Source organism: Temnothorax americanus, unplaced genomic scaffold (genome assembly GCF_048541705.1).
Source record: "Temnothorax americanus isolate GAGA-0224 unplaced genomic scaffold, ASM4854170v1 Scaffold17, whole genome shotgun sequence".
Lineage (NCBI taxonomy): Eukaryota > Metazoa > Arthropoda > Insecta > Hymenoptera > Formicidae > Temnothorax > Temnothorax americanus.
Genome location: NW_027509307.1, coordinates 3,144,602 through 3,160,497, shown reverse-complemented (window position 1 = coordinate 3,160,497; position 15,896 = coordinate 3,144,602). Strand labels below are relative to the sequence as shown.

The window sequence follows — 15,896 nt, the reverse complement described above, 5'->3', positions numbered from 1 at the left end:
ATAGATAATCTATTCATACCTGACAGATATCTCGGCAGGGGGGACAAATTAGAGCACCTTTATGCAACCAACCATTCTGCATAATTCTTATAATAATTTCCTGTCCAGCGTGATAACACGTATACGTATAATTGCCAACCTGAGGAAAATGATAAAATTGTCTCTTAATTTATTCATATTTAGAGGCATTCTCTTATAAAACGAGAATTCTTATAAAATGAGAATTCTTATAAAACGTCCGTAATATTGCGTCGCAAGAAACTGACCATAATGTGTAGTCTCCCGGCTTCGCACTTATACAAGTAACAACCGGAACCCCAGTGTTGCCACTGACGCGCTTGTTTGCAAGTTCTCTCTTCCCACATATCATTAGTATGGTCAAAACACCTTGAATGAGGACCGTACTTCTCTAATGCGAAATTCTTGTCTGGGTCTAAAAGAAGGATGTATTTCAAGTGAATTATTCCGTTATTTCTTTGAAACGCGCATGCGATGTGTATTACTTACGCGGATTATTCTCCTCGTAAAGACAGTGAGAACCCCTGACTACTATATTCCGCGCTCTCCACGTGAATTCTTGTATGTAAGGACAGAAATCTGCCAGAGATACCGACCCGCCGTAGTATTGTTCTTCTCCCGATAGTACGTGGGGAATTGAATCGAAGTTCTGCAATGGAAGAAATCGTCAATTGAGATTCTTCACATACCACGAATATTCTCATGCCGTCGATGTAACATCGTCTTATCGTCTATGCGTAGACATTCTGTTTGTACGCGTATCTGCTTTAAAATTTCAATAGATTACTAGATATTTCTTACTTGGTATTTCTTGGGTAGCGGTTGCGTATGTTTCACCAGGTTACACAAGGCCACTGAACTCCGATCGTCCGTACATTCGGTCTGCAATGGATCTTGTTTCACTTTGTTGCAAAAAGGATGTATCGACTTTCCTCTGAAATATTTAAATATTCTCATATAATCATTGCGCGATATACGGTTTATTTTTGATAAATATCTCGGTGTACTCACGACAACGGGGATGATTTAGTGGATATCCATTCCTTGCAGGATTTCATGGCGAAATTGCATCCCAGATTTTTCCCCCAACCTAGCTCTTGCGCCATCGAATAGTTGGCGCTGTACCAACCAGTATCTTCCATAAGAGCAAGCGTTATCCTCGAGTAAACTGGATTTTGCGTGTGCGTCCCTGTCATGGCTTCGTTCTGAATAAACGGAAAAACCAATCTATGATAGCAAACATTACTTACAAATTTTTTATTGAAAAATTCAAACGTGAGAACATGTGATTTTACACAGTAAATATATTATACTTTAGTATTAGAATAATAATATAATTTTATTATTATTATTATTATTAATCATTTTAATTTATATTATTATTATTAATAATCGATTTAAAAATTGAAATAATGCAAAAATCTATTTTATTTTCTACCACGGATGTTTGAAATTCTTGGTCGAATATCGTTGCGCGCACCGCATGTGCGGCGAAGAGTAAAATCGACGACATATATATTCAACATTACGCACCTCAAACACGCGTTTCTCCCAATGTGTTAGGGCTGTGCCATCCTCGCCCTGGTCTTCCAATTCCGCGCCCTCGAGTTCCGGGCAATTGAAGTGCGCTTGAACCTCGGCGCGGACCCGAGGCGTGACTATCATTTGCATGGTCCTCTCCACGTAACCGCCGTGCACTTGCCAGCGAGGCCTGACCACAGTTTTGATCGTGTTCTCGCTCCACTGGTGCGTTTGTAACCTGCCCGAAACGAGTATCGAACGTTATTAGCATATTCTGATTTGGTAGTCGAGAGCTACTGCTGTCCAGTGTAATAATATCTTTGCTAATGACATCATATATCATACGAGTGCATTCGCGAATTGTATCTCGCTCGCAATTGAATCAGACTTTGAATAAATTACCATCCGCGAAAAGGCAAACAATAAACAATAAACAAAATAGCAGAAACTCTTTGCCATTAAGTTTTTAACTCGCTACAAAATAGAAAGTCATAGAATAATTCAAAATCTGCATGTACTTTGAACCATAGTCTCGAAATTTTTATCAAAACCATTCAGATATTTTTTTGTTATGCTTTTTTTCTATACAATAACATATATTATTTTTTTAAACCCTCCCGCCTCGATTTATATTAACGAGACAATAATCGTCCGTATTATAACGTATTAGGTAATCAAAAAAGTTCGTGTGATTTTTTAATTAAAAATTTCAAGTTGATGCAAATGTAAACGAATTGTTTTATCACTCACGTAAAAAAATTTAAGAACGTTCTTAAACGTTATTCTCGCATTGTTTTTAACCGCGATACATACTTCTTCATTATCCATATATGTATAATGGAGGGTCTTCCTGCACCAACAAAGTGGAGCATTTTCAAGTGAGATTCATCTCTAGAACCAAGTTTTTTAAACTATTTCTGTGCATTACGTTCGCTTACCACATCTTCTCCAAATGCATGCACATATCTTACGAGCCGCTTCTGCAGTCTTCAAACCGAGTTTAAATTCATAAAGCAAACAAGCCCGAATTACACCAGGCTCAACTAATATTTTAAAAAGGTTTAAACTCACAGAAAAAGAATACGCACTAATGTAAGTCAAAGTTCGCCGGTTGATTGACATATGTGCCTTATGACGTACATAAAAACTTGCACTCTGCAAATATAAGATAAAATAATTCATTGCAGTGAGCTTTACCGAAAACCGCACAAACTTTTCTGATTACCTAATATTTATTATGTGACAATGTTGAATATCTTAGTGATTTTGCGCACGATAGATAAATACGATTATTTTCAATTTCTCTGCTTCTCTCTCTCTCTTTCTCTCACATGGGGGCGTTTTCTTTCTCTTCCTCTGTCTCCTGTGTAAAGTGATTGATCTGATACGTCAGTGAAACGCTGTTTTCGACAACGTGAGCGGTCCCTCCTCTATCAGATTTCAATATGACGGATGAATTTGCGAATGGCCATTTTGCCAGGAACTCGCGAGCACGAGATGAAAAATATTATTACGCTTAAGCGTCAATACAAAATCGCTCAGCGTATCTCATGTACACAATTGCTACGGTGTATACTGTGATAGAACGCGAGTACAGAAATCAAATGTAACGTGTTGACCGTGAGAAAAAAGTGTCAATCTCGCATTATGAAATATCGAAGAAAATTAAACGTGTTGTAAATTGTAAACTTTATTTCTTGTTTGTGCGCACGCTTTTAAATCTCATCGAAAAGCTTTTTGAAATTAATTCGCGACAAATTGCACGAGCTGTAAAAGTATCGATTAGTATATTTATGTTGCCTTTTTTATACGTTAATTTGTTGTTACGATTTAAAGTAGTGATATCGTCATTTAGATCAAATTCAAATGTATGAATAATGCAAATAATTTGCATTTATATAAAATAGCTAATTAGAACGGATAAAAACCAATGTAAATGTGTAATTAATTAGCACTAAAAGCTCTCTCTCAATAGATATCTTTCAATAAAAACGAATTGTGCGTCAGACAAGAATAGTATTGGGATATTCCCAATTATGTCAAAGAAAGCAGTCGTTAACAATTGCAAAACGATAAAGACAAATGTACCTCTATTTTTTTCACAAACAATTACATCTTATATCGCCGCATCGTGTTATAAGGTCTGTATCATGTTGAAATCCAAGATTACATTCAAGATCCTCTCTGACCCCTTTCTATCCTTCTGCCTCTCTACGTGCGTTGTTGCAGATTAATGTAAACCTTAAACGTAAGAGGATCTTCGTGGAGATATTCAAGTGCGGTAGGCTGAGAACGCGCGAACTCACGAGCAGATAAATAACAGGAGATAAAGAGAAACGCTGGAATTTGTGACAGAGAATGCGCAGTCTGTGACACGGAGCAAAAATAGATGGAAAGAACGGGTAGAAATGAGAGGTAGCGAAAGACAACGGAGGATAAAAAGGGCTGTGACGAACAGGGAACAAACAGCTATTTCCGACAAAAATCTCAGTCTCTCAATTTAAGTATTGGGACGTTGTCGAGAAAGAATCATAGAATTCTCTGGCAGAAAGTTCCTGAGAGTTTAAGAAGTTCCGCATACATTACCAAGTGGCTTCATAATTCTCTAATGCTATGCAATGCGATGAGTGATGTTCTATTAAAGGAAGAGAAAGAAAAGGAATTCTATCTGCACCAACATTCGAAACGCAAATCAACGCGATAATTCATGAGATCAGCTGAAGAAACCAGACACACTTGGAGAAACGCGCCGAAAACATACTGGAAAATTATACGCCAGAGCAAGCGTTAGGAAGAGACTTGTGAAGAACGCCAAAGTCATTCCTAAAATAATCTATTATAGTCCAGAATGCCGTGGATCTGTTGCCGGAATTTCGTGATTTAAAGTGGAAAGGCGTCGATTTTCACCACTTGGACATAGACCCGAGCGAGACAACGAATTTGGAAAGAGAGTTTGGGAGAAAACATGAGAAGTAAGAAGTAAGTACAAGAGCAGCGAAAAGTAACGGATGGGGGACGGGGGAAACACAGACAGAAGGGTACGCGTGAAGAAAGATCGTATGGGGAAAAGGCTCGCATCTGCCAACGATAGAAGCCAGTTCGTTACGGTCCGTCGACTCGTATAGAACGGGATACCAGAAATTTTCCAATTTTAAAGGCAGATACACCGTCAGACAATCGTAAAGGTGTGAGAGAAAAGAATGGTTAACGCATCGCAGTCGAGTGATAAAATGACGAACAAAGCAAAGTATCTGTTTCTCTCTTTCTTTCTCATTATATTGAAGCGGAGTAACAATTTCTGCAAAATTGAGTGTGAAAAATTCATTTATAAAAAATTTACTTATGAAAAAATATTCACTTATCTTCGAGAAGTAGAATATAATATGAATGTTATAATATATGTAAATATTCATAATATACAATATATAATATACAATATGAATATTTACTTATCAAAGAGACAAATTCGTTATATTTCAGCTAATTGAAAATTGTATCGATAAATAAAAATTGTCGCGTGAAAATATATAATTACATTAAGTATGAAATATGAGTTTATTCGACAACAGTATTATTTTTTATTTAGGTACTCAATATTTGTGTAATACTAATTTCTATTTGAGGAATCGTTAATATTATCTTTATGCTAAACTCTGTCCGTCGGTAGAAATATATAAAGATAATCGATAGATGATATGACATATGTCGCTCTAATGAGAATATCAGACAGTATATCTCTTAATTACCGTTAATTACTTTCATTGTATTTGCGATCAAATTTGAAGTATATCCTCATATTCGAGAAATTATTCATCATACGGGCTAATTTAATTTCATACTCAGTGAACTAATATAATTTGCGCGGTAATAAAGGAATTTTTACGTAAGACGTACAAAAGGCAGAACGTACTTTTCATTAAGGGGTGGTTTTCCAGTATCGCTTCTTCTAGGCGTCCTGGGCTCACCATTCTCGTCTCTGTAGAAAGCGTATAAGCTCACAGAAAATCCTAAAGCGTGCAGAATCTCGTGTTTAACGGTGCTGAGCAACGTTTCCAACTCCTGCGGTTTCGTGCTGATGCTTCCCGGGCATAGATTGGCATGACCAGCTATCGGCCTGGAAACAATTTAGTCCGCTTCAGTCACCGCGAAATCTTCTTTATTATAATTATAACGTATAATCTAGAAATTGTATTAGTTCCATTATTATTTCCTTGAAAAATATACAGGAATTCTTTAAGATGTTTGCAAGATAGACTTTGCATATAGACACAAGAGAATAATTTCCGCGAGGGATATCTAGATCAATATTAAAGCTGTGCAATGCTATATGTTACGTAAAATGCTTTTTTACACTCGAATATTCCAAGGATTTTTCCATAAGCAACGGAACGCACGAATATCGTCGATCTATCACGATCAGACGTTGTGCGAATAATAAAATTCGCGCAACGCCATTTACATCGACCGTGGTACGACGTGCGCGACGTATGTACTTGACAGACAAATTTAATCTACTCAATATGCGTTCACGTTTCGGCGGAGTCATAAAGTTAGACGTCAAATCAGAGAGCGTCGAGTTTTGCTTCTGCAATTTTCAATTATAAATTCGATTCTGTAAAATATTTCCTCAATTGCAAACGGTTTCTTCCAAATAATCAATAATTTAATAATTGAGATCTAATCAATAAATGGATCTGTTCTTTACGTATAATCCTATCGATACGACTGTAGCAATTATATATGTATAGAAACAGGATTAGAACAATTTAAAACAAAGATATATTTAAATAAACAAGCCGTTTGATATTTAAAAATAATTCGCTGTATAAACAAAATAAAATATATCGTTTTAATTAAAATCATTAATATAAAAGTTCGCCATTGTTAAATCGCTCGCCTCGTACAAACAACCTCTCTTATAAATCTTGTCAAATATTTAATCCGACGTTCTCATATGAAATATATTCATGCCAGATGGTGTTTGCCTTCGTCTCTACCCTCTCTGTTCATACAAATAGCTAAAATTGCACATGTTTCAATCATGACGCGCACTTATTCAATGTATTAATGTATTATTAATGACGTTCTCCAATATCGTATCTCAAAATATCGCGAAAACTAAATTCACGCTACTACTAATAATGGTGATGAATAATGGTGATAAATATATTTTTCAATTTATACAATATGAACTCGTAATTCTGTTAAAATGTCTGTTTGTATATTTTTTACTTCGTTATTAATGACAATAATCGTGACAATATAACGTGTAAAACTTATATATATATATATATATATATATATATATATATAAAGAACATTACTAATTAAATCTACTATAGGTATATCTAATAAAAAATTGTTAATTATTGTTTCTATTGACTAATTAAACTAATAATTCGGGCGTACCGATCTAAGGCTGCTTCCTGTTGACAATGAGCAGCATAAGCTACTGTTAAACCCTTATGACATCTCTCAGTCTGCATAGCGGATACATAAAAGACAAAATCGGCACCGTCGATTCCCGGACCAGCTGTACTCCCTTCAGCTATTCCGCAATTGTGTCCCGTCCCGTTGCACGTTCTGCAAACCTATATAGAAAAGCACATTTAAAAAAGACAAAAAGACGTACAGTAATTAGTGAAAGCACTGTTGTTACTTGAAAGTTTAAAGAGATCAAACAATCAAGCAAATCAAGCAATTTTTGATTTCGGAATAATTATCAGTTAGATATGAAAAAAAATTTCGCATCTTTTGATCGTTGACGTCAAGAATTTTAAAATGAAGTTACAAACAACCTTACTTATCTGAGTGTCAGATAAAATACTGTAAAGAAGATTGCATTTTATAAGCGACGAAGTATCCGGAAACATTAACGCTGACGAACCGGAGCAGAATTGCATTACCGTTAAGACACCTTCGGCGAGGAGGTAAATAATTTTACGCCGTCAGCGAATACCGTCAACAACAAGGGTGATGACGCCCTCGCCCTAATAAGTTATCCGACACCAATTCGCCTCTCAGGGCCACTCATCAATTAGCGCCTCTCGTTTCCAGGCTGCTGTCGTTAAAGCACATCCCCTCAGTATACGAGTCACGGTAATCGATCAAGATGAGGTGTCAATGAAATATCGTATCTCTTATTTCGAATATACGTGATTTATGTAAAAATATAGATATCCTGTCAACTGTCGTAATTATAGTCTGTCATTTCTCATAAAAAGACAAAATTTCTCTTAACCAAACTTTATTTCATATATTATGAGCACTAAGCTCACAGTTAATATTTACTAATAATTATACACGAGTATTAGATTCATTATAGTAATTATAATTGCTAATATAAACTACATATATATTGTACATTATTGTAGTATTGTTAAAAATTCTGATAATTATAAATTTAGTATAAATCGGAGTTTTCTAAAAATAATTATAACAAATTTTGATAGTAAATATTAAAATATTATTCAATATTAAAAATTCCAGATTGAAAAAGCATCCGATGCTGTATTTATATGTATATCCAACAAATAAATAATGAAAAATGTTCAATTCTTAATATATCTCTCAGGATTTATTTCGTTTATATTAGTTTAATTTTGACATTTTGTGTTATTAAATTCAGTCCTAAATTTAATTTAGGACTGAATTATTATTACTGCTCATCAATCATTTATAATATACAAATGAAATAAATAAAATAAATACTGACGTATTAAAATTCACACACATATATACACATATAATGTAAACACTAATGTCAAATATAAATTCCCGTTTCTTATACTAAATAATTGTCAAATGGAATCACAATAATTGTTCCCTTAACATAAATTGTCAAAAATAAATCATTCAATGGTTATATAGTTGTACAGACAGAGAGAATGAAATACAAAATATCCCTAAAAACATTCTATTTTTCTATAGCTTATGAATTCGTTAGCAGATTTTTAATCGATTATTCTTTTGATAAGAATTTAAATGGGTGCTATTTTCTCTTACAATTTTCATTGTGGAATATTAAACTAAATATTAAAATAAATGTTTATTTAATTAAAATTAATTTTACAAAATAAAATTTTTTCTAAAATATAATTATGATTTTTAACCACTTTACATCGTAAACAGACAAATAAATTGTCATTTCCTTGCAATGTGATTTCCCAATGTCCAAAATACCAATGCCAATGTTATTCGATCTACTTCTTTGACTGGCTCCGATATTTATTGCACGGTTTAACTCGGTTTAGACAACTTATCGGGTAATTACTTACGTCAAGATGGTCCTCCGGGACGCGTACTTCACCGCACATAGTAACAGGACGGCAAGTATCTATACAGTGTGTGTGGTGGTCCTTGACGAAAACTTGACTACTCTCACATTTCCTGCAAGCATACCGAGTTGTCGGAAATTATTCGCGGAAATAAAGCTCGTCAGAATTAGATTGTAAAATATCGCGTTTCCGCAAGCGCACCAAAATACCGAAAATTGCTCATGGAAATAAAGTTTGTCGGAATAAAATTATAAAATATCGCTATGTTAAACTCACGCAACAAAATTGTTCAATGTTGTTTAATATAAATTCTTGATGTATATTAACTTGACTTCTCTTATGGGACATTTATTTCGCAAACATTCTATATTCTGCAAATACAGAAATTTCAATATACATAAATTCCCATAAGAATTATATGTGTCCTTTATATATATATATATTTTTTTTTTCAATATACCTCCAGTAAAAATGTTTCATATTGTATTCGCATAGATCTCTCCATAAATACAACTTGTTCTGAAGGGGGAAATAACTATCAAGCCTTACAAGTGAGAGAAATAAAATTTTATTTTTTCTTTCTATTAGACACGCTTTCTGCAAGAACTCTCTTACGCGGAATTATTAGCCGTTACTTAAACGAAAGCACCTGAGGAAGTCGGATGAAATTACGGATGTTAACGAAAAAAAAACCAGAAAAAAATGGAATCGTTTTAAATACAAAGGAACATAAAATATTTACAAAGATCCGCATTACATAAAACAGATTAACTAGGAGAAGATTAATTTAAATTAATGGGAATATAGTGTAACACTAACTCAATTACGGACATTTTTATATGCCGAATATTAATTTACGTGATTATTATCTTCTCTAATCCGTATTACTTCTCAAATATATATTTCCAAATTTAATTAAATAATGCACCTGTGTGTGTGAAAACGTTTTCATACATGCACGTGCCAATAATAAGTATTTAAATGAAAGAGAGCTTCAGATTAATATTCTATTAAAGTTTAGGTACTTAAAATTAGGTCTTGTGTAAACGTGCTATGTAAATTAATACAGCATGATAATATTGACGTGGTATTGTAATAAAATTGACTATAAACTTCACACTCTTCTCTTTTTTCCAAAGTACTATAACCCTCGCGTTTTTTAATGGTATTATCTGACGAGAGCACGACAGCAACGCAGCTGCTTCGGAATATCCCGATAGAACTGAAAAGGCTATCGTAGAACAACGATGTTCCATCGACGCTGGACGATATCGACCCACTAGTATATACTTTTATAAGCTAAAAGTGGATACGACTATATCAGATACGATGGTGTTACCAGCAAGCAAGGATAAAGAGGGCTCTAGAGAGAGGTGAGCACTAAAGAGAAGGTGCACTTCGCTAAATAAACGTTGTGACACTAGCATGTTCGACGTCTCTGATAAGAAGACGTTCTCGTTGATGTTGCATTAAAATTGAAAAGAGGAACAATAATAATACACCACCCGCTAGTGTATTTCTTCGTAAAAATGGAAATTTTGTTAATAAATTCCGGCAGGATGTAAATAATATACGTGATTATATATATCGCAAGCTTGATTAAATAGAGAATAACGTGTTATCTAAAAACGATTTTCATGCAAATATTCTTTACGGATACGTATGCTTTTTGTTCGTTTAATTGATATTTTTGTTGAAACAGATGCATTAATTATATTCTGACAACATTACGCATAAAATATCAAAGTCATGAAAATATCATGAATATTACATTTACTATAAATGATTACAATATACACAATATATATTTCAAGCTATATCAAGAGAGGTGGGGAGAGGAGGGGGGGATTAACCTGATAGATCTGATATCATGAACGGACTGGTTAATTTTCACCGAACAATATGCGGATAACGTCAGCGTCCGATATTATGCGACATTGATCACTGCAAATTAGATGAAAGACCGAGGGAATTAATTAATGTCATATTAATAGTGAGAAAAATATCTATTATTAAGCGCTATGTAATGTAAACCATGTAACTTGCTGACGTGCAAGTTTTGCATTGTTTTATACAAAAAGAAAAAGAGATTAATTTTCCAGTAATTTCACTAACCGTTAACCATATTAATCGTTAATCGTAATACGTTACGTGTAAATCCAAAAGACTTGAATTGTCTACTATATAAACCTGGGCTTTACGGTTTCGAGAGGTGCATATGCCAAACGTATAAGTCGCTAATCGGATCATGTTCCGGCCGAGCTGATTTAAATAAGATCACGTAAGACAAAACAATTTTCTAATTTCGCCGAGAAATTCCAAATTCGGATAGGGACATCTGGTTGTTCGAAAGACTTTTAGAGAAAAGCTATCCGGCATGTACCATCCACCGCAGTGAAAATATTTCTCGTGTTTCGGGATCATGATGTATAAAAGTCTTTCAATTTTTTGGAATTTTCGATTTCGATCTCATGTAACGCCGAGCTTCGAAATCGACCACGTAGTCCCATATAAGAAGAAACGCTGTCCGTAAATAGTACAGCAGTTTCCAAGCAATTTACTGTTCCGTTAAGAGTATATCCTCTGGCTTCTTCTTCTTCTTCTTCTTCTTGTGTTCGTTCCGAGGAAGGTACAAGATCTTCGCAGAGAAAACGAAGGTGCGACTTAAACCGTTTCTCTATTGCCGACGCAAGATACATTCTTGTCAAGATAAAATCTCACAATTTCGGAGACTTCGCAAAGTCGGCTCAATTTCGCTACTGGTTTTTTGTGAAAATTATTCGCATTTTCTTTTCCCAAGGAAAGTAAAATACTTCAAAATGTCTACTTATAATGGCAAGCATGAAATGATGAATACAAAATATTAAACTTATTTTTATCTTGATAATTTTTTCTTTTTTATTTAATATAATTCGATCTCTTTTTTTTTTTAAATAACAAAATGAAAAAAAATTCCTAAATTAAATTTTAGCGAATTAAAGTAATATTTATCATTTAATTTATAGAGTAACGTTTAATAAAATTTCAATCTGCATGCTAATTATATTATAAATAAATTCAAAGAGACGTTTAAAATCTCAAATCGATATTGATCGGTCGAATCGAATTTCGATTAGGATTGGATTTTGGTAGCCTAATAACATTATTCTCGTACTAAGGCGAAAAAATGTATGAGAATAATATTATTAGGTTATTCTCGTACTAAGGCGAAGAAATGTATGAGAATAATATTATTAGGCTACGAAGTCCTGATCAAAATTGACGTTTTCTCTAAATTGATTGTATATCGTAGCGGTCTTTTCACTTATTTCACTTATTAATATTGATATTGATTCTATTCTTTAGAAAAAATGTAATTGTACAATAATAGACTAGAAAAGTAAATTATTCATTCTTTCATAATAAAAATTTATTAATTTATACGTGAGATATGGGACAAAAATAATTTTTGTATAATCATATCATGTCTAATGCTCATTTATTAAAACTTTATTTGAAGCGCACTTATTGTGTTCTCTCTTTCATGTTCGAGACGATAGCAATTTATTTCATAATAATTGCCTCATATTTGCCTAACGTGCAAATTTAATCCAACGTGGAAGCGGGGGTTTACAGAGTTAGCGCTTAATCCCCTCGGGATGACGATTGATCCCACCAAAATGACGTTCGATCCCATCTAAATACACACATATGTACAAACGATGAGTAAGCGAAAACCTTCTCTGCTACGGTAATCAGCGATACGTTATATTGACAAATGGAAATATATATATATATATATATATATATATATATATATATATATATATATATATATATATAATATATATATATATATATATATATATATATATATATATATATATATATCACGCGAATCATATCGTAATATTATACAATTATTATATATAAAGTTTATATAAAGTTCATATAAAGTTTATTTTACCTTTGCTTTAAAAATTAATATTGATATTATCCCTAGTATCAAAATTATTAAAATGTGACAAAACTTTAACGCTACCGAAAGAATGATAACATTCCCTTTAAATCCCAGATTTTCTGCATTTTATCATGCTGAAATTTTCCCAAACTTAACATGCTAATTAAGAATGACATCTATACTACATAAATATTATAGATTGCAAAAGTGTTTGATCATGCAAACGCGATTTTGTACTAAAAGCATAAAGTCGTCGTCGGACTATCCGTAGCTTCTTTGATATCCGAATTTTCGAAATTCGGGAATACTTTCCGGCGCGATGGCGAGGACGAAGACGCTGATGGTGACTTCTAAAGAACTTTATCGTTCAGGTAACTTAAAGGAGTCCCGAGCACTTTGAAAGCACCACTCCGCTGCACTTACTCGGGACACGTAATGCCGTGAGTACGGATTTGTTGCAGTGACACGCTTTCTGCATTACCAAGAGCTCGTTGGGTATACCGACACCAACCCAACATCCTTCGGTTCCTCTGAAGACGTGTAACAGCTGGTGGAAATCACGCATGATTCACAGTTATCATGTGGTCGAACGAAAAAAATCAGATCAAAATTAACACAATTTTTAAATCTATAAAGATGTACGTGTTGTTTCCAAATATATTTATGTTTAAAAGTTATAATTTGTTTATGTTTAAAAAAAAAAATCTTTAACTGTCTATAGTTTATAAAAAAGATTTCAAAATAATTAAAGATATACTCGTTCCAAATATAATATAATATAAAAGTTTCAAAAAAAATTTAATTTTAATTTTTAATAAATAATATAAGTTTCATTGGAACTATTATAACGCGCAACCACAAGCTCTCACGGCATTCAAGTGATAATGTTCTTCACTTAGCGCTCAGTCCTTTGTAGAAAACATATAGCAAGAGATAAAAGCAGAAGGCGTTTATATGCGCCTTATGCAGTTTATATGTACACGTTATATGTAAAACTGTATATATGCATATATATGTAACTGAGAATGCTCATTTTCCTTTGAAAACGGAAATCCGTTATATTCGTCTTCTTCCTGCATCCTTTCAGCCACAATAGTACCTTATATTCTCCTTTGTTGCTGCAGTAAAGAGTGTTAATGCAATTTTAAAGCTACTTTAGTAAATGTGTAACCGCGTCATCTCTTTTCCGCGAAAATTTAATTTAATTCGTAATTATATTCGTTGAATTTATCGGCTTACAGTCGCGCTTGCATATATTGTCCACATTATGATGTCTATGTTAATTAAACTATCTGTTAAAATGCTGGGAATGGATAATTCACGTGTATTCGTCGTGCAATTTTAATTCGAATTTCAGTAGACGAGATTGTGAGACTAGAAATTTTATCGAACTCATAATAATATGACGATGTACTAATAATATGATGATGTATGATAATATGACGAGAGTCGCCATATATTAACCATGTAAAGGTATAACTGCTCGAACACTGCTACATATACTCGTAAATTTTGCACAGATATATAGTAAAGTAACGAAGAAGTTAAGGACGAAGAGTACTTAAAAGAGAAACTTCTCCAAAAACGGCGGGTAGTCATCGCTCTGAATGGCACACCTTGCCCGTCTGACATATAAAGCGGCATACTACTTGCGCGTACAGATCCTTCATTGACGATGAAGTAGATATGGCCGCGCACGCAGTACGCCCGCGCGCGCGTGACCAAAGTCAACAGCAAAACAAGCTACTGCGGCCTACGGGTCAAGTAGTGTATTCTCGTACGTGATCAGCCTATACTACTAGGTAAATGTTGGCGGATTCCAATCTTGTGGTAGGTAAGTTCGCGTTAACACTGTCCACTGAAAACCACCTTAAAGTAAACCTACCAATATGGAACACTGAGTACATTATTAATTTTCGAAAACCCTTCCAATCTTTCATACGAGAATTAAATTGGTAATGAGTTAACTCCAAAAACGTTTCAAAATTGATTGTCGAAAATGACGGATAATTAGAAAGGCTGCCGATGATAGTGATAAGGGATGGAAATAAATAAAATAAATACAGACTCATTGAAACAAAGAGATTAATGCCGACTCGTCAATTATCTCATACTTTTTGTTGAAACGATAATAGTTTTCTCGATAGCAGGGGCAAAACTGAAACATTAAGTAAAAAAACATAAAAAACGAAAGAAGAAAAACGCAAAGTCTTTGTCGATCGATTTCTGAAAATATTGATAAAATGCTGCTAGATTGCTATATGTTCAAGTTTTCTCTTCCAAGAATAGAGATTGCAAATTATAGACGAGACAATAATCAATTTTCACATGAATAAAATCACATTTAAAAGTTATTTTTTATTATTCGTCCAAATTCTTCAATTTCGATTTATATATCCGAAGATCAATTACGAACTTTACATTTCTGTTAGCGAGCTACAATTCTAAACATTGACGCAAGAATATCATGCTCCAGTTTCGTTTTATACACTTCATTACCCATTTAAAACTCTTACGTTGTAATTCTTTTATATACGTCTGTTGGCAAATATCGTGTAAAAAAACCGCAATAAGTAGATAAGTAGATAACGTAAATGAGTCATCGTGGTTTGCGGCTGAAGTTAAGAGTGTTGACATTAATTAGAGCAGTATACGTCATTATCCTCCCTTTTCAGTAGCCTGCGCGTTTCTCGTTGCTCGTTTCTATCGCGTCTGCATATTCCGCGTTACGAATAGCGGGGACGTGACGTCGCCAGTATATGAGCTTGAAGAATAGATTGGTCCCCTTCTAATTATGCCTCTTTAATGATTTACGAAAGTCGGTACACGAAGGTAATGCCTTCTAATTTTTTTTCTTTCAAATCTAGCACTATAGAACATTTTGCGTTTCACTGAATTGTTACCTGAAGTCTCTAGTTGCGCTACGTTAAGTGACGTTGTGATCGGTTACGTGAGTAGTGTGTCACACGAGCAATTCAAACTGGTGTGTGTTTCAAATATATGCGTATAACAGACAAGAGCGATGATTGAATTTCTTGCCGTGGAAGAAATGAGTCCGAGTACTGAAATCCATTCATATTTCAGAAATGGTGTTATCATGAACATTTGAGACGCGAACAGATTTCAATGGCTGCGTTCAG

The 15,896-nt window shown here is 33.9% G+C and overlaps 1 protein-coding gene and 2 long non-coding RNA genes across 5 annotated transcripts in view; 1 reads left to right on the top strand and 2 right to left on the bottom strand.

Moving 5' to 3' along the window:
- The window catches only part of LOC143895932 (uncharacterized), a 279,573-nt gene that overhangs the window by 6,972 nt on the left and 256,705 nt on the right, over positions 1–15,896 (top strand). The window lies entirely within an intron of this gene.
- The window catches only part of Invadolysin (leishmanolysin-like peptidase, invadolysin), a 260,628-nt gene that overhangs the window by 3,949 nt on the left and 240,783 nt on the right, over positions 1–15,896 (bottom strand). The window contains exons 6-14 of the mRNA XM_077403383.1: positions 8,817–8,928; positions 6,949–7,130; positions 5,450–5,653; positions 1,552–1,777; positions 1,030–1,223; positions 820–952; positions 508–667; positions 267–433; positions 20–139 (exon numbers count right to left, since the gene is read on the bottom strand). Coding sequence (XP_077259509.1) covers positions 20–139; positions 267–433; positions 508–667; positions 820–952; positions 1,030–1,223; positions 1,552–1,777; positions 5,450–5,653; positions 6,949–7,130; positions 8,817–8,928 — 1,498 coding nt within the window. The remainder of the gene's footprint in view (positions 1–19; positions 140–266; positions 434–507; positions 668–819; positions 953–1,029; positions 1,224–1,551; positions 1,778–5,449; positions 5,654–6,948; positions 7,131–8,816; positions 8,929–15,896) is intronic.
- On the bottom strand, positions 12,259–13,424 carry LOC143895933 (uncharacterized). The gene is made up of 2 exons (XR_013256498.1): positions 13,180–13,424; positions 12,259–12,492 (listed from the first exon to the last, which is right to left on the bottom strand). It is a non-coding gene; the product is annotated as an uncharacterized LOC143895933 (long non-coding RNA).